This window comes from Ursus americanus, chromosome 25, assembly GCF_024610735.1.
Source record: "Ursus americanus isolate L20-20 chromosome 25, mUrsAme1.1.p, whole genome shotgun sequence".
Taxonomy (NCBI): Eukaryota; Metazoa; Chordata; class Mammalia; order Carnivora; family Ursidae; genus Ursus; species Ursus americanus.
The window spans coordinates 42,124,546-42,151,514 of NC_142151.1; the positions used below are offsets into that span (position 1 = coordinate 42,124,546).

At 39.9% G+C, this 26,969-nt stretch overlaps 1 protein-coding gene across 6 annotated transcripts in view; it reads left to right on the top strand.

Moving 5' to 3' along the window:
* Positions 1–26,969, top strand: part of ATF1 (activating transcription factor 1) — a 75,527-nt gene that overhangs the window by 23,969 nt on the left and 24,589 nt on the right. For 3 of the 6 annotated variants that reach the window (XM_045801056.2, XM_045801058.2, XM_045801057.2), the window contains exons 3-4: positions 17,878–17,997; positions 20,411–20,511. In XM_045801056.2, the coding sequence (XP_045657012.2) occupies positions 17,878–17,997; positions 20,411–20,511 (221 nt within the window). The remainder of the gene's footprint in view (positions 1–17,877; positions 17,998–20,410; positions 20,512–26,969) is intronic. The other 3 variants (XM_045801061.2, XM_045801063.2, XM_045801062.2) reach the window with 1 other exon arrangement.

Genomic DNA, 26,969 nt, shown 5'->3' on the forward strand with positions numbered 1-26,969 from the left:
GAGATTTATAGTGAGTGTTCTAGCATCCTGCCAAATGTTAGGGGTTTGTTTCTCTAAATCCCCTTCGGGATATTCCCATCAGGCTGGCTTCATGCAGTGTTTGGCCTGGCCCTTGCCAACAAGCATGTGGACTAATTGATAAAAATCTGAAAAACTATGAATTTGAGTAACTTTATTAAATTCTTCAGCCGGGGCGCCTGGGTGGCGCAGTCGTTCAGAGTCTGCCTTTGGCTCAGGGCGTGATCCCGGAGTTGTGGGATCGAGCCCCACATCAGGCTCCTCCGCTGGGAGCCTGCTTCTTCCTCTCCCACTCCCCCTGCTTGTGTTCCCCCTCTCGCTGGCTGTCTCTCTCTGTCAAATAAATAAATAAATAAATAAGTCTTTTAAATAAATAAATAAATTCTTCAGCAAAGCTATTATGGGGGTGGCCCTCCGTCACTTTAGCAAACTCTTTAACTATGACTCTCAATTTGGCCTTAGTCCAGGGAACCTGGAAAGTTGGGGTTCATGTGGATCCTCAAAAGATAACTTTATTTTATTTTAAAGATTTTATTTATTTATTTATTTGACAGAGACAGCGAGAGAGCACAAGCAAGGGGAGTGTGAGAGGGAGCAGCAGGTTTCCTGCCAAGCAGGGAGCCCAATGCGGGGCTCAATGTGGAGCTCGATCCCAGGACCCCGGGATCATGACCTGAGCTGAAGGCAGACGTTTAACGGCTGAGCCACCCAGGTGTCCCTCTCAAAAGATAACTTTAAAGGGACAGGTTCTGATAGGCTCAGAGGAGGAGGGAGTGGGGACAGGTTCAGAGAAAAAAGGAAGTTTGGTGAAAGGATTAGCATGGGAAAGCAAGGGGGCACAGAGAAGAGGTCAGGATGGTGGATGGTGCTGGAAATGAGGCCTGAGTTCTGTCTGCTGCAGTCCTGAGGCACAGAAGACAAGGGGGGGGGAACAGAGGCCTCAGCAGCCTTTTTGTCTTTTTTTAAAGGTTTGCCTCAGTTAGTCTAGAAATTCTGTTTTAGGGAGAGGCAATTTTAGATTCCTGATAACATTTGGAAGCTTCAGAATATGAATCAAAACATCCCATTCAGTTTCCACAATTTTAGAGCCTTGGCTGTTCAATTCAGTTTTGAGAAAAGTAAGTTTGGAAAGATTGGAAGTTTCCCATAATGGCCATTTGAGGTTCTAAGTTACTTTTGATTCAATTGGTCTAATTACTAGAAATGTGCACAAGGAAGGACTGTAGTATTTAAATATAAAATTGGGGGGCAGCTGGATGGCTCAGTTGGACGAGCATGTAACTCTTGATCTCAGAGTTGTGAGTTCGAGCCCCTGTTGGGTGTAGAGATTACCTATAAGTCAATAAAACTTAAAAATTTTTTAAATAAAATAAATATAAAATCAGCCAGGGTCCCAGTAGGAGGTGGGCCGTCAAAGCATTTTGATGACCGGGATCATATTTTTTAGGGTTTTCTTTGTTTTGTGGAGCAAAAAAACAAATTCCTAAACAGCACAGTTTCAACAGGGACAGCCTGGTTCCAAAAGGAATCAGACCAAAGGCCAACGCATTCCAGTAGCTACAGCCCAGTTCCAAAGGAATCGGACTGAAGGTTAGTACAGTTCAATCGGAACAGTCTGATTCTAAAAAGGAGTTGGACTGAAGGCCAAATGAGTATTCTCAGAAAAGACAAAGCCTTAAAGCAGATCCTCGAGAAAGCCTGGAGAGGCCAAACACGGAGAGCAGAGTTTGAATATAGAGGGAAACTTACCTTCAGACTCCAGGGTGAGTAAGAAAGTAGTGAGCTCAATCAGCTCTATGGCTGGTGCCTGTTTGCTTACCAAACTTAGAGTTATTGGGAATCTTCCCTTGACCTCACTTCTCATCACCAAATGATGTTAAAAATTAACCTTAGGGGCACTTGGGTGGCTCAGTCGGTTGGGCATCTGAGTCTTGATTTCAGCTCAGGTCATGATCTCAGGGTCATGGGATTGAGCCCGGTGGTTGGGCTCTGTGCTCTGGTCGGTGGGGAGTCTGCTTGGGATTCTCTCTGTCCCTCTCCATCTTTCTAAAATAAATAAATCTTTTAAAAAAATTAACAGTAAAACTTTATGAGCAAAGGTGCGTTTATTTGGGAATAACAGAAAATTGCAGTTTGAGACATGCAAGCTGTGGCAAAACCATGGACACATACCACAAACACAGGAGAGGAATGAGAAGGAGGAAATTGGAAGGGGTTGTTTTGAAAGAAAGTATATTGGAGAAAAGCATGAGTTCAGGGTAATGATAGTTTCTCATTAGCCGAGATGCAGGGATGGTTTCTTCTAGGAATTGAAGTGTACATCTTTCCCTTTTGGAGCCTATAATTGATAATGCTTCCTATAATTGACATTGAGTAGTACCCCCCCCCCTCCAATTTGGCCTCCCACTCCAGTTCAGTAAGTTTTCCTTTAATTTTCACAGGTCTATAACAGTATCCCCCGTTGCCTTACTTGTGTTGGTGACTGGTGTCTTCTCTCTTATATTGTTGTCAGTCTTACCAGGGTTTATAGATTTTATTGACCACCACCCCCAACCCACAGAACTAGCTTTTTGTTTTGTTGATTTTCTCTATTTTCCTGTTTTCAGTTCATTGATTTCTGCTCTCTTTATTATTGTCTTCCTTCTCACTTTGAGTTTATTTTGTTCATCTTTTTCAACTTTCTTTTTCTTTCTCTAGTTGCTTGAGTAGGAATTTACATTATTATTATTTTTTTTTACATTATTTTTTTAAGTTTGTTTTGTGTTGTGGTGGTAGTGTTGTTTTTTAGTAATTTCTGTGCCCAGTGTGGGGCTTGAATTCCCAATCCCGAGATCAAGAGTCACATGCTCTTCTGACTGAACCAGCCAGGTGCCCCCAGCACTTACATTATGGCTTTGAGATCTTTTCTCTTTGTTACTGAGAATACTTAATGCTATGTATTTCCCTCTCAGCACTGTTGTAGATGCTTCCCACAATTTTAATATGTTATATTTTCATTTTCATTCACTTCTGTGTATATTTTAAATTTCTTTTCAGACTTCCTCTTTGACAGTTGCTTAATTAGGAGTGTGTTGTTTAGTGTCCATGTGTTTAATGATGTTCTCTTGTACTTCTGTTACTGATTTCTGGTTTGATTCCATTATGGTCATCCTGTGTAATTACAATTCTTTTAAATTTGTTAAGATTTTTTTTTTATTATCTAGGATATGGTATTTTGAATATTCCATGGATGCTTGAAAAGATCTTTCATTTTGAAAGCAGATTAAGAGTTAAAACAGCTCAAATGTTCTCATCATCTATCTGTTTATTTTGCAGACAGCATGAGATGAGTTATTTTATTGAATGGAATGACTCTTAGCTTGGGAAAATACGAGAAAATATATAAGAAATTTCTTATATATATAAGGAATATATAAGGAATCTAATTTCTTCAGAGGGATGTGAGAGTAGATGTGATTTGCAGGTATCAGGCTGTAATAAAATTTTACCCATAGTAGACATTTTAGGGTAATTTAGATACATCATCTTATAATAATAATTGTGTCTGTAGTGTTCTAATATTCCAGAGTTGGCCCATAAAAATGTTAGATAATAGCTCCAAATTATGCAAAGTAATATGTCTGACCTTAATAGAGCAGACGGGTTCATAACTTAAGTTTAATGTACATGGGGGGCGCCTGGGTGGCACAGCGGTTAAGCATCTGCCTTTGGCTCAGGGCGTGATCCCGGCGTTATGGGATCGAGCCCCACATCAGGCTCCTCCGCTATGAGCCTGCTTCTTCCTCTCCCACTCCCCCTGCTGTGTTCCCTCTCTCTCTGGCTGTCTCTATCTCTGTCAAATAAATAAATAAAATCTTTTAAAAAAAAAAGTTTAATATATATGGAGGAATTTGACATGAGAGGTCTCATCTTAACAGTCTGTGATAAGAGGTAAATATTCCCCCAAATACAAAATGAATATTCTCATCTACAGCTGAAGTGTGGTAGTAGCAAAACAGTATTACAATGTGTTAAGATAGAGTTGGTGAGTATACTGAAAATGTGTAGATGTGGAAACCCAAGAGGTCTTGATTATGCGTGAGTTTCTCCATAGGAAATACAAGTACACACAGTAGCATTCTGTTGATAAAAGAGGCTTTGTGATAATAGGACTAAGAACAGTTGGGCCTTAGAAGAAAGTTCGCCACATTGTATCACCTACAACCATTCAGAGGCACTGTGATCAGCAAGTTTCTGTCCTTAGGGTTAAGACTCCCACCTTTGGTGTGTTCATTAAAAAATATTGAGTTTGTATCTCAGATTTTTCATATTAAGTGCATTTTTCTACATAATGATACAGTTTGAGTATTTTACCTGAGAAGCAGTTTTGTGGTCCTTTTTTTTAAGATTATATTTATTTTGAGAGAGAGGGTGCACAAGTGGGGGTAGGGACAGAGGGAGAGAGAGAATCTCAAGCTGATTCCACACTAAGGGCAGAGCCCAGCACAGGGCTCGGTCCCGTGACCGTGAGATCATGACCTGAGCTGAAATCAAGAGTTGGATGCTTAACTGACTGAGCCACCCAGGTTCCCCCATTTTGTGGTTCTTTAATGTCTCTTCCCATGAAGTAGTAGAATGTGTATAATTTTGGTCCCAACATTAATAAACCAAGAACTAATTTGCAATACAACTTTGCTCTCATAGAATCTATGGTAAATTTTTAAAAATGTTAGTGCATGCTTGCAAAGAAAGTATATTCTGTGATTGTTGAATGCAGAGCTCTGTACACTAGGTCAAGTTGATTTTGTTGTTTAGATCTTCTGTATCTTGGTACACCTGGGCGGTTCAGTCAGTTAAGCATCTGCCTTCAGCTCAGGTCATGATCCCAGGATGCTGGGATCAAGTCCTGAATCGGGCTCCCTGCTCAGCGGGGAGCCTGCTTCTCCCTCTGCCTGCCACTCACCCTGCTTGTGCTCACTTGTTCTCCCCCCTGCCCCCGACAAATAAATAAATCTTTAAAAAAATCTTCTGTATCTTTATCACTTTTTGTCTGCTTGATCTATGGCTAAGAGAAATGTATTAATCTTCCAATATAATTGTGGACTGATTTCTTCCAGTGGTCCGTCAATTTTTGCTGTGTGATTGAGTGTATGTTACAAGGCCATGTTATATAATTATATGACTGTAGGTTTTTAGGACTTTCAGTTTATGAGATTGACGCACTGCCTACTGCACTGCAGGTTTTTAAATTATTGAATACTCCAGGAGAATTGTCCCTTTCATTTGTATCTTTATTTCCAGAAATACTTTTTAAAGTATTAAAGTCTAATGTGATACTATTTGGCTTTAATTTGGTAGTATCTTAATGGCATCTTTTTTTCCTGTGCTTTCACTTTCAAATTTCTGTGTCCTTATATTTTAAATGTATCTCTTGTTAACAATCTATAGCTATATTTTTTTAATCTAGTCTCCTGGACCCCTCCTCCCCCCATGCCCCCAATTATTAGATATTGTGAATTATACTTAGTGAATGTTCTTGTATATGTCTGTGCTGCACATAATTGGTCATAGGGTATCCAGATAATTAGTTATAGAAGATACTGCCAACAGTTTTACAATCTTGTGCCAGTTTTTAATACCATCGGAAGTGTATGAGAACTGTAGCGCTAGCGTGGCTCAGTTGGTTAAGTGGCCTACTCTCGATTTCAGCTCAGGCCATGATCTCAGGGTTGTGGAATGGAGCCCCATGTTGGGCTACGTGCTCAGCGGAGTCTGTTTGAGATTCTCTCTCTCTCTCTCTCTCCCTCTGCTTCCCCACCTCACCCCCACATGTGCATGCTATCTCTCTCAAATAAATAAATAAATCTTAAAAAAAAAAAAGTGAGAACTGTTGACCACCTAAGCCCAAATTGGTTTTGTGAGTTTCTTGTTTCTTTAAGTTATAATCATCTGGTGGATTTCATTGTGGTTTGGTTGGGTTGGGTTTAGTGTTTTGTTTTGTTTTGTTTTTGAGATATAACAATGTTATATTAGTTTCGTGTACAACAAAATGATTCAGTATTTGTATACACTGCAAAATGATCATCACATTAAGTCTGTTAACATCACCATAATAGTTACGATCTTTTTGGTTGTGATGAGGAATTTTAAGATTTACTCTGAGCAACTTTCAAATATGCAGTGTAGTATTATTGATTACAGTCATGATGCTGTACATCATATCCCCAGGACTTATTTATTTTATAACTGGAGGTTTGTACCTTTTGACCACCTTCACCATTTCACTTAATTCCCACCCCCACCTCTGGCAGCCACCAGTCTGTTCTCTGTGTGAGTTTAGGCTTTTTGTTTGTCTTAGATTCCACATACCAGTGAGATCATAGGTTGTCTTTCTCTGACTTAATTTCACTTAGCAGAATGACCTAAAGGTCCATCCATGTTGTCACAGATGACAAAATTGCATTCTTTTTTATGGCTGAATAGTAATGCCATTGTAGTCTCCTAGATTTTTTTTTTAAAGATTTTATTTATTTATTCATTCATTCATTTATGAGCGAGAGAGAGAGAGAGACCGAGATAGAGAGAGAAAAGCTTGAGTGGGTTGGGGGAAGAGGGAGAAGCAGGCTTCCCTGCTGAGCAGGGAGCTCAACTCGGGGCTCCATCCCAGGACCCTGGGATCATGACCTGAGCCAAGGGCAGATGCTTAACTGACTGAGCCACCCAGATACCCCTGTACTCTCCTAGATTTTTAACAGAACTTTGGTCCATGTACATTTAATATAGTTACTGATACATTTAAGTTTAGACTACCATCTTTCTTTGTGCTTTTTGACCCACAAGTTCCATGTTTCTTTTTCTTTCCCTTCTTGTCTTCTTTTGCATCATTTCTTATTCTGTCTCATCATTACTTGTATTAGTTTGGACTGCTCATAGACTTGATTACCACTTTTTTAGTGACTATTCTAATTACAGCACATCTACTTAGTAAAGTCTAAAGTGAATACCTTTACTCTCAGATAATCCGGTAACCTTGGAACACATGTTTTCATTTATCCTCTTCATAACTTACTACCATTGTTAGGACTTAATTTTATCTTTTTCTCTTTTAATCCCATAAAACATCATAATTATTTCATGCAAATTATTTTTTCCCACATACTTACCACTTTCTTTGCTCTTCATTCCTTCATACATGTCTAAAATTTCATTTGCAATTACTTTTTTTTTTTAACCTTAAGTATATGCTTTAGAAAAACTTCAGCACTATAAATACTTGGGGCTGGATAGTTTTTAGTTGTAGGGGACTGTGCATTGTGAAATGATTAGCAGCATTCCTGGCCTCTGCCCACTAGATGTCAGCAGCACCCCACATTTTGACAACCCCAAAAGTCCCTGGGGGTGAAAAGTATTCCTGATTGAGAACTACTGCTTTAGAATTTCATTTGATGTAAGTCAGCAGATGGTGGTGACTGTTTTTCTTTGTTAAAAATACCTATCTCATAATTTTTGAAAGGGATTTTCACTGGGCATGGAATTCTACTTTATTTTTTTTTCACATTTAAAATAACTTTGTGCTGGCTTCTGTCTTCTGCTGTTGCCCTTGAGAAGTCAGGGAACTATTGCTATTTTTAAATATAATGGGTTATCTTTTTTTTTTTTCTTTCCTTTGGTGGCTTTTATAAAGTCTATATCTTCAGGTGTTCTGCAGCTTCCGTTATGTTTATGGTCTAGAATTCTTTTTTTTTTTTTTTTTTTTTTTTAAGATTTTATTTATTTATGTGACAGAGAGAGAGAGAGACAGCCAGCCAGAGAGGGAACACAGCAGGGGAGAGGGAGAGGAAGAAGCAGGCTCCCAGCAGAGGAGCCTGATGTGGGACTCGATCCCGGAACGCTGGGATCACACCCTGAGCTGAAGGCAGACGCCCCTAGAATTCTTTTTATTTATTCCACATGGGAGTTACTAAGCTTCTTTTATCTATGGATTGGTGTCTTAGAACATTTTCAGCCATTATCTCTTCACATTTTGCCTTTGAACAACTCTTTGTCCTTCTCACTCTGTCTTTCATGTCTCTTAATGTTTCATGTGTTCCGCATCGGTCTCTGTGTTGCAGTTCATGTAATTTCTTTCGTGCCATCCAGTGCAGTGATTCTCCTTCTAGCTCTGTCTGATGTGCTATATCTCGTTCATTTTCCAACCTACTGTAGTTTTGTCTTTCCTGAAGATATTTTCTAGCTTATCTTGAAACATCATGTGTTTCTTTAAACATAGTAAGCATAATTGTTTTATAATATGATATAATATGTCTGATATATATAATATAATATGTCTGATTCTGCTGTCTCTTGTTTTTCTTCTTGCTCATGGTACTTGGTATGATTGGTTATTTTTTATTCTTTGCTGTCTGTTGATCTTGAAAAATTGTTTATGGGAATTCTTTGTGGACAAGGATGAGAGTGCCTTTCTCCAGAAAGAATTTACTGTTACCAGGTGTCTGGGGAACCATTTTCAGGGTTTGAGGCTTCAGCCCTTCCCTTCCCCATATCCATGCAACTTTCCTTCTATTACCTTACTCTGAGGGTGGCGAGGCCCTTTGGAAGTCCCAGCTTAAAAGCGGGGGAGGGTCTCCTATCCTTACCTAGAATAAAACCCTGGCCTTTTATGTCCCACTCTCCTTTGAGAGTTCAAATCTACCTTGGTAAGCAGTTCTGTTCACTATTTGTTCTTGCCTAAGCTCAGATTTTGCCCTGGTGATTTAGAATCTAGAGTAAGTCTTCAGAGTATAAGTGAAGCAGAGGACAGAGAAGTGTCAAGAAATATGAAAGGTCTGACATTTTACCCTGTCATCAAGCTAATAAGATAGAGTGCCTCAGGTTTTTGGATGTTGGTAGAAGACATGAGAATCCTGGTTCAGAGAAAAGGGGCCTTATAACTCGTGGTATAGGAAATAGCATGAATTTCATGTTTGCTAAGTCTCATTTGCCCTCCAGATTGCACAGAGTACTGTAGAATTTGCATCATTGCTGAGGGGGACTCCAAGCTTAAGAAACCCCAGACTTTTAAAGAAAGCGGCTAGCATGCCTGTCCAAACTTTGTCCTGGAGGAGACTTTTACCTTTATTACTCTGGACACCAAACAGATCTGCCCTTTGTCCTGAAGGAAAATATGTACTTGGCTTCCAGAGCTGTTCACCATACAAACATCCTTGAAAAGATAGCCCAGAACAGAAGTTGCTTCTGCCGGAAGACATGTAGAAACACGAGACCCATAGAGAATTGGCTTTCAACCAGAAGGATATAAGAATATATCCTTTTTGTCCTGCTTTCTCCTTGTTTCTGTCTTCCCAGAATGTTTTTTCTAGATGACAGAAAACTAGATGATTTTATTCTTTTACTTTTGTTACGCATACGTCCCGACCTCTTTGCACACATACCCCCATACACTCATACTTTTTGGGTGTGTGGTGTGTGTGTGTGTGTGTGTGTGTGTGAAATTTTGCTTTTTCAGCCAGGCTTTTAAGAACAAATAAATGCCATATGTTGAAGCATATGTGTACTGAAACAGTATATTTAAAACTGTTTCATTGGTTTCTTTGTCATTGACTTTGAAGGCGGTGACTGTCAGTTGTCTTTTTTATTTTGAAGGTGTAGCACAGCACCTGGCACAGAGGTGACTCTCACCGGGTCGTGTTATCTGTTTAATCGGAACTCTTAGTCCTAATATTCAAAACACAGTGTTGCCTAGGTTTGCTTATCTAACCACCCCCACCCCCACTCCAATTCTGTAGTGGTGTTTCTCAAAATATAGTACACATTCCACCACTGGTGGTACTCCAGATCTCTTTAAGTGCTGCATGGATGAACATTTTTATTTTAATGTGTTGAATTCAAAGATACCATATTGCTTACTTGAAAGTTAGGGCATTGGTTAGGACAAGCTGGATTGTCAACAATGAAAATGGCCCTACTAAAATTTAGGGCAGAAAACATTTCTCCTTGGCCATGTTGACATGAGAAAGATGGGAAAGTTAGCATCATTTCTTGTGCCCCACCCTTTATATTGCTTGGTTGGAAATAAAAATGTTGGTCAAATGCCCTGAAGTGAGGAAATGTAGAATTCAAGTTAGAAAAGTCAAAAACAAAGCCAGAAGAAAGCATTGTAATAACTTCACTAAGTTGTAATGTCCAAAATCAGAAAATATTTCATTGATTCATAAAACTTGATTTGTTTAACATCGAATGTGGCAGTTGGAGTTAAGACCCTAGCTTGAGAATACAGTGTGGGGCAGAAAAGAGGCAGGTTCCTCTTCTTCATAGCACTTGCTGTTTATCGGAAGACACAACACATGGACCATATGTTCACCCAGATGTAAAAGTGTAACCCTGAGAAGTACAAAGGATCATACATAGGATAGATGAGAGCCTATATAATAGTGATTTGAGCTTGTGGGGAATAGGACAGCTTCTCTAAGGAAATGATGCTTGGTTTGAGTTCTGAAAGATGAACAGGTGTTAACTTTGCAGGAAGGAAGGAAAGTCCTTTCTAGGCATGTGGGGGAGTATCGGGGAGTATCTTATGCCAAGGCCTTGGGAGGGAGCAGGAGAAGTAAAAGAAACTGTCAGTCTCCACTGTGGGCAGAACTAGGGGAACATGGTTTAAGATGAAGCAGGAGAAGTAGGAAGGAGGCAGTTTGTGCGGGGCTTTGTAGACCATGGTAAGGAGTTTTTTAGTAGGCGTTTTAGAATAATATATGATGTTTGTTTGGTTTTTAAAATAAAAATACAGTATTTACAACAACATTGTTTTCATTATATTTACTTTTATAGTTACCATATAGTTATGGCAACTGGTACTTGTTTTTACTTATAGTGAAAAAAGTTTTCTTTTGGGGACACCTGGGTGGCTCAGTCAGTTAAACATCTGCCTCAACTAGGTCATGATCCCAGGGTCCTGGGATTGAGCCCCACATCGGACTCCTTGGGCAGCGGGGAGCCTGCTTTTCCCCTGCCTGCTGCTCCCCCTGCTTGTACTCTAAAACTCTCTTGCTCTCTCTCTGGCAAATAAATAAATAAAATCTTAAAAAAATTTTTTTAAGTGCATTTGGATTTATGGAGGCTGTACTTGAAAGAAAATTAGTAAGTAGATAATTGTACAGGGGATACATGGATAATAATAATGGCTTTTATCCTTTCTCTTATTAATGTGGTATCTCGTGCTGACTGATTTACAAATATCGAATACCGTTGTGTCCCTGGAATAAATCCTACTTGATTATGGTAAATGATTGTTTTTAATGTATTGTTGAATTCAGTTTGCTCGTATTTTGTTGAGGATTTTTACATCTACGTTCATCAGAGATACTGGCCTTTTTTGTAGTGTCTTTGTCTGGTTTGGTATCAGGATGATGCTGGCCTCATAATAGTGAATTTGGGAGCTTTTCTTCCTCTTTTGTTTTTTTGGAATAGTTTGAGAAGAATTGGTGTTGAATCTTCTTTAAAGAATTTGACCTGTGAAGCCAGTTGGTCCTTGACTTTTGTTTGCTGGGATTTTTTTTTAAATTACTGACTGAACATCATTAGTAGTAATCAGTCTGTTCAAATTTACTATTTGTTCCTGATTATTTTGGAAAATTATATGTTTCTAGGAATTTATCCACTTTCTAGGTTGTCTGATTTGTTGGCGTATACATTTTTATAATATTCTCTTATAATCCTTTGTATTTCTGTGGTGTTGATTATTTCTCTTCCTTCATTTCTGATTTGGAGTCCTGTCTCTTTTTTGTCCTGATGAGTCGGGCTAAAGGTTTATCAATTTTGTTTTATCTTTTCAAAGAATCAGTTCCTGGTTTTGTTGATCTTTTGTTTTGTTTTTTTTTTCCAAGTCTCTATTTCATTTATTTCTGATCTAATATTTTTTATTTCTTTCTAGCTTTGGGCTCTGTTCTTTTTCTAGCTTTCAGGTGTAAGGTTAGGTCATTTGAGGGTTTTTGGTTTTGTTTTTTCAGGTAGGCCTGTTTTGTTACGAACTTCTCTCTTAGAACTGTTTTTGCAGCATCCCCGAGAATTTGGACACTCGTGTTTTCATTTTCATTTATCTCCATGTATTTTTTATTTTTTTCTTTGATTTCTTGGTTGATCCGTTGATTGTTTAGTAGCATGTTGTTTAGCCTTCATGTAGTTTGTGTTCTTTTTAGACTTTTTTTTATAATTGATTTCTAGTTTCATACAGTTGTGTTTGTAAAGGTGCTTATTATGTCTTCCTGAATTTGTTGAGACTTTTTTTTTTTTGGCCTAAAATGTGATCTATCCTGGAGAATGTTCTCTGTACACTGAGAAGAATGTGTATTCTGTTTTTGGATGGAATGTTCTGTATATATCTGTTAGGTCCATCTAGTCTAATGTGCCATTCAAAGCCAGTTTCCTTGTCGATTTTCTGCCTAGATGATCTATCCACTGATGTAAGTGGGAGTGTTAAAGTCCCTTACTATTATTTTATTACTGTCAGTTTCTCTATGTATTTAGGTGGTTTTATGTTGAGTGCATAGATATTTATAATTGTTGAATCCTCTTGTATTGTTCCCTTTTTCATTATGTGGTGCCCTTCTTTGTCTCTTGCTACAGTCTTTGTTTTAAAGTCTGTTTTGCCTGATATAAGTGTTGCTACCTGGCTTTTATTTTGCCTGATACAGCGTTGCTACCCTGGCTTTTCTTCCCCCCTTCCCTTTGCATGGTGTGTTTTTACAGCCCTTCACTTTAAGTCTGCATGTCTCATTTCAGTCTGAAATGAGTCTCTTGTAGGCACCATATAGGTGGGTCTTTTTTTTTTAAATCCATTTAGTCACCCTATGTTTTTTGATTGGAGCATCAAGTCCATTTACATTTAAAGTAATTATTGATAGGTATGTATTTATTGCCATCTTGCTATTTGTTTCCTTCTCTGCTACTTTTTTTTGTGTTTTGTAGTGCTTCTCTGTTACTTTCTTCTCTTGCTCTATTCCCTTGTGGTTAGATGGCTTTCTTTAGTGTTAGGCTGGAATTCCTTTCTCTTTATTTTGATGAAATAAAATCACTCTTTTCGCAAGTCCAGTGAGTATCTTTATGCTCATTACTTTAAATTCTTTATCAGGCATATTGTTTCTCTCAGTTTCTTTTAACTCTTTTGCTGTGATCTTGTCCTGTTCTTTCATTTGGGACATATTCCTCTGTCTCCTCATTTTGTCTAACTCTCAGTGTTTGTTTGTGTGTATTAGAGAGGTCTGCTCTGTCTCCTGGTCTTAAAAGTAGTGGCCTTGTGTAGAAGAGGTCTTGTGGTGCCCTGTAGTGTAATGCTCCCTTATCACCAGAACCAGGTGCTCCAGGGCTGTCTCATGTATGTGGGCTTTATGCACCGTATTATTGTGGCTGAGGCCCATTTGCCTTCAACCAAGTTGACTGCAATGACCCACTTTTCCTGCTGTGGTCTTACTGGGACAGAGTTTGGTCCCTGCACTGTTGAGGGGTCTGAGTCCTCTGCAGATAGGCGGGGTCAGCAGCCATGCTGGGTGTCTACACTTATTCTCTCTGCCCACCAAAGGCTTTCTTTGTGCTCGGCCACCTGAGAAGTTTTGGTTGGTAGGTGGGTCAGCAGTCAGGGCAGATGTCTGCAATTTGTCTGTCTGTCACAGTTGGGGACAGACTGATGGGCAGGATTTTTCTCCCTGTGTGGCCAGCTAAAAGGCTTGCTGCTGGAAGTGTGCATGCTGGTGTGTGTGGTTATCTTCCCCTCTCACCAGGGTAAGAGTCACTTTGGAGTAGCATCAGTCTCTCCGGGGGCTGCTTGCAAGGTGTGGTGGGGCAGGAGCTGCCTTGGAGAGGTGCCTTCTGAGTTATGCATATGGATAGGGCATGTTTGCTGGAGAAACACTGGGGTGTGGCACATGGTGCTAATAAGGATAGCACTGGCTCCTGCAAGTGTCCAGCTCTGTAGGCTGGGGAAGAGGAACAGAAATGGCACCCACCATCACTTTTGTTCTTGGGGAAGTCTCTCAAAGATCCCTGCCCCTTTAGTAAATAAATATATCTCCTTCATATATACCCCAGGCACTTTTCAAACTACTGCTTCTGTGCTGTGTCTCAGACAGGGTTACTTATTATGCTGATTATTTAATGATGGGGACTCCATTTCCCATCTCCCTCCAGCTCTTCCAGAGTTAAGCCCAGATTTTTGAAGTACCCTGAGTTAAGTCCCACCTATTTTTAAAGCTCCCAAAGTTAAGCCCCACTGGTTTTCATTTTTTTTTTTTAAAGATTTTATTTATTTATTTGACAGAGACAGCCAGTGAGAGAGGGAACACAAGCAGGGGGAGTGGGAGAGGAAGAAGCAGGCTCCCAGCATAGGAGCCTGATGTGGGGCTCGATCCCAGAACCCCGGGATCACGCCCTGAGCTGAAGGCGGCAGACGCTTAACGATTGAGCCACCCAGGCGCCCCAAGCCCCACTGGTTTTCAAAGCCAGATGTGGAGACTTGCCTTCCCAGTGTGGGTGCCCAGTGCACGGGGTGTCTGGTGTGGGGTATGATCCTCTTGCTTCTCTGTGCTTGTGGTGTCTCTCCCGTTTGTGGTTAGTCTCCCCAGGGGTGTTGGTTTTCACCCACCTCTCTGCTCCTCCTACCCTTTCCAAGGTGGCCTCCTCTCTGTGAAGGTCTGTTCTGCCAGTCTTCAGCTTGTGTTCAGTTGGTTGCACAGATGTAGCTGTTATCTTTGTGTGTCTGTGGGATGAGATGAGCACAGGATCCTTCTATGCTGTCCTCTTCCTCACAATGCACACACATACATTTTTCAGCAGTTTGTTGATCCAGCATCCAAATAAGAGACATATATGTAGGCTCTTTCTTTTCAACTTTTACCCCACCCTTTGTCTTTACCTTATTCCTTGTTTTAATCTTCACTATAAGACTGTGAAAAAGATAGTATTAGTTCTGTTTACAAAAGAGGAAACTGAGGTCCTGAGAGGTTAAGTAACTTGCTTAGCATCACAGAGTTAGTGAGTGCCTTTAGCTGAAAGTCAGCCCAAGCTTATCTGTCTCCAAAGCCTATGTGCCTTTCTGGAGTTAAAAAACTGAATTTGGGCACCTAGGTGGCTCATTCGGTAAGTATCCCAACTCTTGATTTCAGTTCAGGTCATGATCTCAGGGTATGAGATCAGCCGAGTTGGGCTCTGCGCTGGGCGTGGAGCCTGCTTAAGATCCCCCCACCCCACCCCCCACCCCCGCCAAAAGACTTTGGATTCAAACTCTGACAAAACAGGAGGCTTCTTTCCCATGACGTTCTGCTAACTATCTGCCCCTCCCTCACCCAAGTATTTACAGTCCAAGGATTCCTTAATTAGGTAGCTTAAGGAGCATAATAATTTTTGTGTAGTTGCTTATATAAGAGGAACTTTGGGCTCATCTACCCCAGGGAGTGAGAGGAAATCGGGTGTTCGTCCAGTAGCTCCCAATTTAACAAGAGCAGCTCCAGCAAAATCCTTTTCTTTCTACTTCCTCTGATAATCTCTCCTAGGAGAAGTTCTGAGGTTGCAGCCGTAGTGTGCTACCAAGTTCTACAGCTCTTAAAATCTAGAACTGCACTGTTCATTGTGGTAGCCACTAGCCACAGGTGGACATTTCCATTTTAATTTAAATTATTTTAAATTAAGTAAAATTGAAAATCAGTCCCTTAGTCACACTAGCCACATTTCAAATGCTGAGTATTCACATGTGGCCAGTGGCAACCGTATTGGATCGTACAGATACAGAACACTTCCACCATTGCAGAAAGTGGTTAGTACTGAAACGTAATATGTGGAGGTAGTCAGCTTTGTTTCAGCCTCATGTTAAAATTGGGGGACCAGCTGCTTTTATTCCTTTCAGAGTGACCTCAGGATTTAAGTTATGAAGTTGGAGAGTGGGGGTGGGAAAATACCAGGCTTTGGGACCCTGAATAATGAGCATTTTGTGAGGTTATAAGGGGTGGGGGATTACTAATAGCTAAAACAAAATCTAGTGCTTTTTTCCCCACCTGCCAGACCCACAGTCTGCACAAAATTGCAAGGATGGCCAGAAACCCTGGATGAATGATTGCTTTTTATCTTTGTAGAAATGTAAATTAATCCCACCACAGGCTCTCGCTGTTGTTAGTTGAGTGATTGGTTTCAGTTAGGGTCTAAAAGGTAAGGGGGCATTCATTTATTTTTTTCTGAGTGTAATGGTAACTCTAGAGCTGGATTCTAAAGATTTGAGAATTATATTTTAACTCCTTAATTTTTGTATCCTCTTATTGGGGTACTGTCAAAGAGAAAGATAGCCAGACATATGTTAAAGGTAGCGAGACAGAGTTCATTCAGACTAGTGAAAGCAGTAGGGAAGAGAGACTGCAGCACAAATTGAGTTCAAATCTACTGAAATAAAAGGTGAGAACCCTTTTCAGTGCCGGGATGTGCTAAAGGAAAAGTACCGAAGATGTTAGTTTGGGAGGTTGGTCAATGTGATTAGGCCATCTGTGTTTGCTAATTGATGTTTATCAAAGTTCGACTTCTGTCCCACAGAGACTGGGAGACAAGCGCCCTATTCTTCCTGACGATTACATTTCAAAGCAACGGCTCCCAGGTTCTTGAGAAAAGACATTTCTGGGTTGTAGAAGATTTATATCTCAAGGATCAGAGAAAGGATTTATAACGGCAGGTTTTCTAAAGTAAATGGTCTAAGCAAAGTGAGGTCAGGGACCTCTAGTCAGGTTTTAGCTGGAACAAACAGTGAGTCGTTTTGGCAGCACCAGCCTTCTCAGGCAGGCCTTTTAAGGGGGCTTAGGGTCATCCTAGGGACATGACCTTAAGCTGATAAAAGCCGTACTAGTGTTTGGTTATGTCTCTTAGTATGTGATGGGAGAAGCTGATGGAGTTGTATGTCCGGAGAGTTTGCAGTTCTCAGTACCTGGATGACATTTTCTATACAAAATTTAATGACCTGGACATTTTGGGGGATGATGAGCCTGGAATTTAATCCCATCTTGGGAAGGGGAAAAGAACCTTCAATGAAGGGAATAAGGCATTGTTTGGGGGGCTTTATGCAAACAAAGAAAGAAGGGGAGCTGTCAGGAAGTTGACTTTTACAGGACCTGAGAAAGCAGCCTTGGATTTTATTTTGTTATTTAACTCCAGGGTGAATGGTATGAACCAGTGTAGTCCACAGGAAGGTGAGAGAGCGCTGTTAACTGTAAACATACAAAAAAAGCTTCTTGGGAGAGGTAGAACTTGAGCTGAGCCTTGAAGAATGATGGGTGGGCTTTTCTTGAGTTAGCATTTTATTATGGTATTTCCGTGAAACCCCATTTGATTTCCGTAGAAATAAATTATAATCTCATGATTGAATTATTAATTTTAAATTTTTGATTTTTCTTTAAAAACACTGCCCAAAGTAGGTATTTCTCTCACTTTTTGACTCTAGGTTTCTGGATTGGTTTTCAACCAGATCTCTTCAGATTAAGATGTTCTAAAGAGCCTCCACATTTTTGCACAATCATTTCTCTGCCCAAAATCTTCCAACCCCCACCCCCATATGCACCTTCAGGGAATCGTTTATCCTTCAAGACCCAGATGAGGTAGCACCCTTTCATTGCTCCCATGATACAGTATTTTCTATTTTTTTCTCTCCTATTATATTTAGCTCTTGGTTGGTTTGTTGTAATTCGTTTGTAATGTCAACCCCCTAGTATAGTGTCTGGCCCCTAGAAGATACCTAATGTTTGATTAATAGATGTGGTTAAATATAATAAGCTCTGACATATGTTTTCCAGTGTTAAGAACTCAGCTATCTTATGTGCATAGGTATAATACATATTTGTTAATTGAATTTTTATTTGTTCTTAGATGGCATTAAGAGGATCTGCGCCAGTGACAATTATACCTCTTCCTGGAGAGCAAGTACAGGTTCAGGGGGTCATCCAGACAGCTCAGTCTTCTGTAATTCACTCACCACACGTGCAAACGGTACAGAAATTCAAAGACTTAGTGGTTGAGAGAGGGGACTTTTATACCCTGAGTCTTTGGACACATTGAAGTTGCTATAGCTACAGTATTATAAGCCAAGATAATAAAGTGGTCTTTGAAATTAGACTGTAGGACAAATGAGGCAAATAGAAAAGTTTGAGAATTTCTAGTTTTGTGTATAGACTACCCAGGGAAAAAGTAAGACAATTTGGAGGGAAGTTATTGCTTGGAAATGAGACTTCCTTATGGGAAAGCACCTTTTTGTCCCAGTGGTATCTTTCATGAAAAGGAGAATTCTGAAGCAAGGGCGATGGTGTTAGTGTCAGCAGAGTAATAAAAGTGCATACCTTATGCTTTGTGGAGATCAAATAAGAGAGTTCTCTCGTAGTAGAGGCAAGTTCTAAATAAGATCTGTCTACCTTCATATTACCACCTGACAGCAGTAGAAAGAAAAGCAATCCTGGCTTCTTTTTCTTTCTATTCTTTCTCCCCATTTTATCTGCTGGCTCCCATGGGTCTCAGAACGCATTTGGTCATGCCTCATTTTTTCCTGCTGTTCATAAAGTATCTGGCGGTGTTGTCTGCTCTACAGCTGTATCTTTAATGCGGTTTTCCTGTATGAACAGTGGCTACTGCATGGATTTTTGAGTTTTTATATGAAGATTTCACTCTTATTTGCCAGTGCTGTCATTAAAGAGAAATATTAGATCTTAGTTATATAAGTAATCTCTTAGTTCCAGAAATTATTTTCTTGAGTTCATTGGGAGACTTTGGAGTAAATTTAGGGACAGTGAAAATAGTTAAAGGTTTAGGTTAGATTGGTATATCCATGGTGCTTGAGGAAATATAATATCTGTTACTATTTCTTAATTATTACAGGTTGTGACCAGTTCATCATTTTCTGCCAAAAGATACAGATTAAATATAAGATATAAATAAGTTGTACACTCGAACTTGTTTTTGAAGATTATAGAATGTAAAACAAGTTTCCCTGGAAGCTTAAGATCTAAGTCTGATTCCTTTTAGGGGAAAGCTTTCTGTAGATGGTAACGTAGAGCATCGATTTGTTATGTCCTTTCTAGAAGCCTGTTTGGGTTATTTTATTTTTTTAAGATAAAGATGAAGTCAGGCGTCACAGTACAACTTTGGACAAATGTTGGGAATTTTAATATATTTTAAAAATTGAAAATAACTTGTTTTCTTAATAGTAAGATAACTTAAAACTTGCATGTGGTTATTGTGTTGACATAATTTTAAAGGGCTTATTATTAATAGTTACCACTTAATATGTGCGTGCTATATGCCATGCACTAAATGCTTTACATGTATTAACTCATTTAATTGTAAAGTGAGATAAAGCCTAATAATTAGTACAGATTTCTGAATTGCCTGTTTTTTTTTTTATTTATTTATTTGACAGAGAGACAGCCAGCAAGAGAGGGAACACAAGCAGGGGGAGTGGGAGAGGAAGAAGCAGGCTCTTAGCGGAGGAGCCTGATGTGGGGCTCGATCCCAGAACGCTGGGATCACGCCCTGAGCCGAAGGCAGATGCTTAACAACTGAGCCACCCAGGCGCCCCTGAATTGCATGTTTATACCCACCCTTGCCAGTGACCTCCATCTTGCTAAACCTAATGATCTGTTCTCAGTCCTTGTTTCACCTTACCTCTTAGCATCACTTGACATAGTTGATCATTCTTTTTAATACACTGGTTTTGCTAGCTCTCTAGGACACGTCACTTATCTGGTATTCTTCCTGTCTCAATGGTGGCTTGTTCTTGGTCTTACTTGCTGGTTCCTCCCCTTCCTCCCAACCTGTTAATGTTAAGAGTATTCCTGGGTTTTGTCCTTGGTCCTCTTCTCTGTATACTGAGCTCATCCAGTCTTACAGCTTTAAGGATTTCTAAAGATCTGTGACTCCCAAGTTTATATGTCCAGCCCAAGACCTTTTCCCTGACTCAAAGGCTTGTATATTTAGCAGTCTCTGCAATGTTATTATTTAATAATTTTATAATAGTTGGATTTCTAATAGCATTTCAAAGTTAGCCATTTCAGCATTAGCATGTCCAGAATCCAAATTAGATTATTGATTTTAAAAAATGAGTACTGTGCATCACTTTAGAAATAGGGTAGAAATCAGAGACTGGTCTTTGTAACTCTAGTAAAATAGTATTGCTTTATTTTAGGGACAGACTGTCTTCTTAATTTGAAGCATGCTGTATTTTTGTGTGTTCCTTTAAGTAGTTTGGGCCTCTGAAATAATTTTGCTTTTTCTTTTGTTCCTTTCTTTTAGACCTTAGATTTAATGACAAATGAATTTGGGTGGCAGGAGACAGAACATATTTCTGAAAGTAAAAATTAAATTGTTTTCCACCTGCGTTGTTCATCACCATAAAACGAGTTCTGTTTTTCAGGTATCATCTTTGTCAGAAAGTGAGGAGTCTCAGGACTCATCAGACAGTATAGGCTCCTCACAGAAAGCCCACGGGATCCTAGCACGGCGCCCATCTTACAGGTGAGTACTCGTGTTTAAAATACTACTTGTGTGATGTGATACCGATGAGTTAGAATGGTGCTGTGCAAAAGCAAACTATATAGAGGGAGCATGTGTCTGTATAGGATGGGAAGTGTTAAGAGAGAGAGATTTGAGCCAGATTATGAGGGCCTGAATTGCTGTCCTAAAGAGGAATTTAGTCTTCCTTCTGGCAGAGTACTAGATTGCCATATTTACTTTTAGAAAATTAATAGCAACGTGGAAGAAGAACTGTAGATTTAAGGAATTGAACTAGCTTCTGTTCCCTTTCTTAGCTTCCTAACTCTGGGCCTTTGTCCCTTTGCTGAAACACATTTTTCTGCATTCTTTGTAACTCCTGAACATACTTTAAGCCTTATTTCCTCCTGGGAGTCTTCTGATTACCTTCTTTCCAACTCCTGAGACCAAGTTAGGTCTGTCTTTTGTGGCATTCTTTTTACTGATCCCCGTTAATAGTATTTATCTCATCCTGTTGGAATTCCAGTTAATAGTACATGGGCCAGGGGCACCTAGCTGGCTCAGTCAGAAGAGCAAGCGACTCTTGATCTGGGTGGGGTTGGGGGTAGGTCATGAGTTCAAACCCCATGTTAAAGAGATTACTAAAAAGAAACTAAAAAAAAAAAAGTACACGGGCCATGCTCTTAAATAATTTTTTGCATCGTAGAGTGACCATGCAAGAGTCACTACTTGTTGAATGAAACAGCTAGAAGGTAGGAGGAAAGGGAGACAAAATGATGAGATGCGGGGCGCCTGGGTGGCACAGCGGTTAAGCGTCTGCCTCCGGCTCAGGGCGTGGTCCCGGCATTATGGGATCGAGCCCCACATCAGGCTCCTCCGCTATGAGCCTGCTTCTTCCTCTCCCACTCCCCCTGCTTGTGTTCCCTCTCTCGCTGGCTGTCTCTATCTCTGTCGAATAAATAAATAAAATCTTTAAAAAAAAAAAAAAAAGAAAATGATGAGATGCTGTCTTTGAAAGCATATAAACAAATACAGTAAGATTTTAGATGTTGTAAGAGAACTCTGTATAGGGTATAGTCATTCCTGCCTAGTGGAATAAATAGGAAAGACTTCATAAAAGATGTCATTTGGATCACCAGCAATCTGAAAAATTTTGTGAGAGAGGGGCAGGGAGGGGTTTGGTAGCAGGAAAAGAGCTTAGGCTGAGGGGCAGTGTAATCAAAGTATTGTATGAAAGAGGTTGTCCCGTTTTGGAAATTGGGAACTTAAGGAAGAGGTTTAGCAAAAAATGGTAAACAAGAGCCAAATTTCTGTTAGAACCTTATTGCCATGTTGAGGAATTTGGACTCTGTTGAATAAACAGTTAATGAACAGACAAATTTTGTGAATTTTGGTGGGGATGGGAGGGATGAAAAAGAAACCCTGCTAAAATGAGCTCACAACCTGAAATTATAAAAAACTGAAACGAATCCATTTTTAGCAAGCAGCAGGTGATACAATAAGATTGAAACCACCAAAGAACTTCAGATAGTAAAATATAATTGCTAAAAACTATTGAGGAATTTTAAACGTTATGTAGCAGATTACATATAATTGAGAGAATTAGGGACCTGGGAGCTATAGCTTCAAGTGAATGACCTAGAATGTCGACGAGCAGTGCCAGTAGCTTTTCGCTAATGACTGAAATTTCTGAGACATGAATCTGTCAGCTTCAGAAAACAAGGTCCCAAACAAGATAAATTAAAAGAAACCTAAATCTAGATGTAACTTATTTAAATAAAACTGGAGAACACCAAAGATAACAATAAGATCTTAAAAGCTTCTAAAGAAAAAAGATTACCTAGAAAAGAATGACCATTAGACTGATAACAGGTTTTGAATGGTGGTATTAGAAGACAATGGACTAGAAGATCTTTATTTTTTTTTTAAGATTTTCCATTTATTTGAGAGAGAGAGAGCACACGCACATCTGCCTACAGGCAAGGAGAGGGACAGAGGGAGAAGCAGACTGCCCGCTGAACAGGGAGCCCAACATGGGGCTTGATCCCAGGATCTGAGCCAGAGGTAGACATTTAACTGAGCTACCCACGCACCCCTAGAAAATCTTCAAATGACAAGAGAAGCTGTCATTCTGGAGCTTTATACCCAACTGAACAATCACTCAAAAATAATGGTGAAATAAAAATTATTTCAAACTGATTTAAGAGATTACTAAAGGGTATATACCTCAGGAAGAAGAAAATTCCATCCAAGTGGAAGGAATGTGAATATAAGAAAAAATGATGAACTAACAGATACACTGACTTTTGACTTCTTAGAACCGTTGATTTTTAGAATGATAATGATCCATTTAGGTAGTTTAAAAACAAATACAGGGGTGCCTGGGTGGCACAGGTGGTTAACGTCCAACTCTTGGTTCTCGGCTCAGGTCGTGATCTCAGAGTCATGAGGTTGAGCCCCGTGTCAGGCTCAGCTCTGAGTCCGCTTGGGGGGGTCTCTCTCCCTCTCCCTCTGCTGCTCCCACTGCTCTTGTTCTGTCTCTCAAATAAATAAATCTTTAAAAAAAATTCAAAGACTTTTACCAGGAGAAATATGTGCTTACTTATATGGTATTGATTGGACTTAACCTTAGATTATTGGATGCAATCTCCAAACAACAAAACAGCTCCTGGATAAAATGCTTGTTAATGTATTGTGTATTTATAGGAAATAATAGAAATATCACCTTCCCGCGTAAACATAAAAACCATATTCATAATGTTAGAATTTAGTCTAATTGGCTTTGTTAAAGAATTCATGAATTGGGCAGCATCCCAGTTAGCAAGTAGAAGGGACCTTTGAGGAGCTATACAAAAGGGAAGGGCGCCTAGATGGCTCAGTCGGTTAAGCATCCAATTCTTGATTTCAGCTCAGGTCTTGATCTCAGGGCCATGAGTTCAAGCCCTGCATTGGCCCCACACTGGGCCTGGAGCCTATTTTTAAAAAGGGGGTGGGGAGCAAAATGGAAGGTTTCTATGTAGGAAGGAGGGTGGGGCAAGAGTTGTAAGTAAAAGGATTGTTCCAGTCAAGATCTCTTTCCCTTAGGGGGAACAGTCAGGGGGCCTTATCATACAGATTCTCATCTTCCTTGGGGGGATAGAGAGGACCCATGTGACAAGTTACATCACTGGTGCTCATCTGAAAATTTCTGACTGACTAGTTGTGACTACATTTCTGTGAGGGTTCGGGGGGAGGCTGAAACTGCAATTAGAATAAGTATTAAGCCCCAGTTTAGGGACTTGGCCTGAGTGATTCCATTTTGAGCCTTTGCTTTTCAACAGTTCCTTCCTTTTGATCAGACTCAGCTTAACTGAGATGTGATCAGATTTTAAGGCATTAGTGCTGCTCTCAGCACTCAAAAGTTCTTGTGGTTTTTGTTTTCCTTTTGTGTGATATCCAGACTTTTTTCTTCTTCTTCTTCTTCATTTTGTGATATTCACAGGTCACAGCTTCAGGTTCACATTGTCTTTGTGTTTCAGTCTTTTTTTTTTTTTGAGAGAGAGAGAGAGAGAAGCAATGGGGCTCGACCTCAGGACTCTGAGATCGTGACCTGAGCCAAAGTCAGACGGTTAACTGACTGAAGCCCCCAGGTGCCCATTGGTTTCAGTCTTCAGTGAGATCATTGTTCGGTGGTCAGCAGCTATGAGCATGCATTGAAAGCTTTTGAGAGAATACAGCGCACGCAGGAAATTGTTATGATTACTATAAGTAGAATAATTATCAATATTTGGAGTGCAGCTTAGAGCCATGAGCCATGGTCCCCAAGACCTAAACCAATCAAAATCAAGTAAGTCAAGTAACTCTCCTTGTGGAAGGAGAGTCCCCTTTTTAAGCCAAATGTCTTGTTCTGTGATGTTTTGTAATTGACTTTCACCTTCTCCAAAAGTGTTAATCCAGGCCCAGAAACAGGTGGTGTTGGCCACAGCACAGACACCTTCTTGCTCAGCTAAAAGATGAAGCAAGAGCTATTCTGTTATCAAGGACAGCTTGGCTAGGGGGTTTGCTGTTGCTTTAGCAACAGATAATGCAATAAATGTATGAAGTCTTTAAGATTTTATTTATTTATTTGAGAGAGAGTGAGCATGAGCAAGGGCGAGGAGGCAGAGGGAGAGGGAGAAGCAGACTCCCCGATGAGCAGGGAGCCTGATGTGGGGCTCAATCGCAGGACCCTGAGATTATGACCTGAGCCAAAGGCAGACACTTACCCAGTGTGAGCCACCCAGGTGCCGCCCCTATGAAGTCTTGATCCATCTTGTTGGGTGGAAGCAATCTACCTTGATGTAAGCTACTTCTCTTTTCTTGTCAATTTGATTTAGGGACCTCCAGCATCTGTATAGGACCAGGTGTCTGGTAGAGCCTTCTTCAGCTGTGTGGTGTGTACCCAAGGCTACCTTCTGGTTTTGCAGCAGTGTCAGTAGTCAGGAGCACTTGGTAAGGTAGTTTCCAACAGGCTGGAGAGCTGGGTGTTTCTGTTTCGATTGTTTATTTTATTTATTGTTTTGATAACCTTTCCAAAATACTGGTCACCAGGCTCCAGACTGTGAATAACAGTATCCTTTGATAAGGTGAGGGAAGGTTCCTTTAACCTGTTGATGCTAGGCTTTAGTATAAGACATTACAGACTTACTTACAGTAACTGCGTGGTTATCCTAGCACACGACACCCAGGAATCAGCAGAAAGTCGTATGCCAGTAGCCACGGTCTGTCGGCCACTGTCTCCTGTGGAGTGAGTTTGAGCAGGGCCAGTAGCAACGTCTTAGGCCAAGGGATCCAGCAGTTTCAGCAAGCTTAGAGATTTTGAGAATGTCATTAGTTCTTTCAACCTTGCCTGATGATTGAGGGTGATAGGGGCAGTGATAATTCCAGGGTGTTTGTAAGGCCTTTTTCAAGGCTTGAATGATTTTCGGTGCCTCAACAGAAGGCATAGCCCAAGTGAGAAACACGTTTTCTAAAGGTTTTGTTTGTTGGTTTTCTCCTGCTGCAAGACATACGCCCTCACCCTGGCAAATTTCAGTCTATCTCCAGAAAACACACATACAATAACATTTGATCACCCCTGTATTAGGTGGCAAATGAATGAAGTCCTGTCACAGGTGTTCAGAATGCTTGGAACGCTTCTCCCTCTCTTTCTCTACCCCTCCCCCCCCCGTGCTCTTCTCGGTCACTCTCTCAAATAAATAAAATCTTAAATATATATAAACAAACCTTTGAAAAGGAAAAGAAAACCCTATTTTTGAAAGTTTTTTTAAGTGAGAGAGTACACATGCGGTTGGGGGGTGGGGTGGCGCAGAGGGAGAGAGGCTCTCCAGCAGGTTCCCGCCAAGCAGTGCCCAACAGCTTGATCCCACCACCCCGAGACCATGACCTAAGCTAAAAACAAGAGTCAGATGTTCAACAGACTGAGCCCCCCCCAGGCGCCCCTCAAAAATAGGTTTTAAAGCACTTGCCTAAACAGGATCACAAATCATTATGAAATTTTAAAAGGTAAAGAAATTTTCACAGTCTTACCAAAATCAGACCAGAGAGAAAACCAAGTTGTAATTTTGCATCAGATTACTTTTGATATTAAAGCTCATTTTTTAAAATAAATTTATTTTAGTCTTAACCAGCTGGACCACACACTGAAATTCCTTTTCAAAGATTCCTCTGCCACAAACCTTCTACAACTTTTTTTTTTCCTACATTCTGATTTTGTCCTATATTTTTCCTCTGTAGACAGCTAGCCTCCTTTTAGGACCAAAAAAAAAAGTGTATTTCTCCTACCTTTTTTTTTTTTTTCCATTGAAAGCACATCCTACTTTCCTGGCATATGGAGATGTTTTCCTTATTGTTCGTTTTAGTTACGTATGTTAATTAGAATTCTTAACCTTTAGAAGCCTTAATTTCTCGTGAGAATAAGAAATAAGCAACTGTGAACTGTTATATAAGCATTCTTTACATTTGCAAATTTATTAATACATTTCAGAATTTCCAGCAGCGTATCTTTAAAAAATTTTCCAGTGTAGCATTAACATATCTAAGTATCTTTTAGCCTCTCTTTAATAAGCTGGAAGTAGATAAACTTGTGTTTAGTTATTAATGTTGCAGTATTTTGTCTTATTTGGAAATGATTTAGATATTTAATGAGGTTAGCATTTTAACTCATTTAATCTAACTCAACAAAACTTTAAGGTTTTAGATTAACCCCCCCCCAATAAATGGGGAGAACTATTCAAATTGACCTAATATCACTGAAAAGTTCACTGACAAACTTTCATCTTGCATACATTTGTCTTTATGTGTAGATTACCTACAAGAACTTCATTAAACATTAGACAAAGCCAGCCATTATCCTAAGCTATTACATTTTATTGACAGAATAAGAGATAACAGGGACCTACACAGAATAAGTTTGCTATTTAATGTGGATAGTTCTAAAGACGTGTCTGTCTAAACATCCTTTC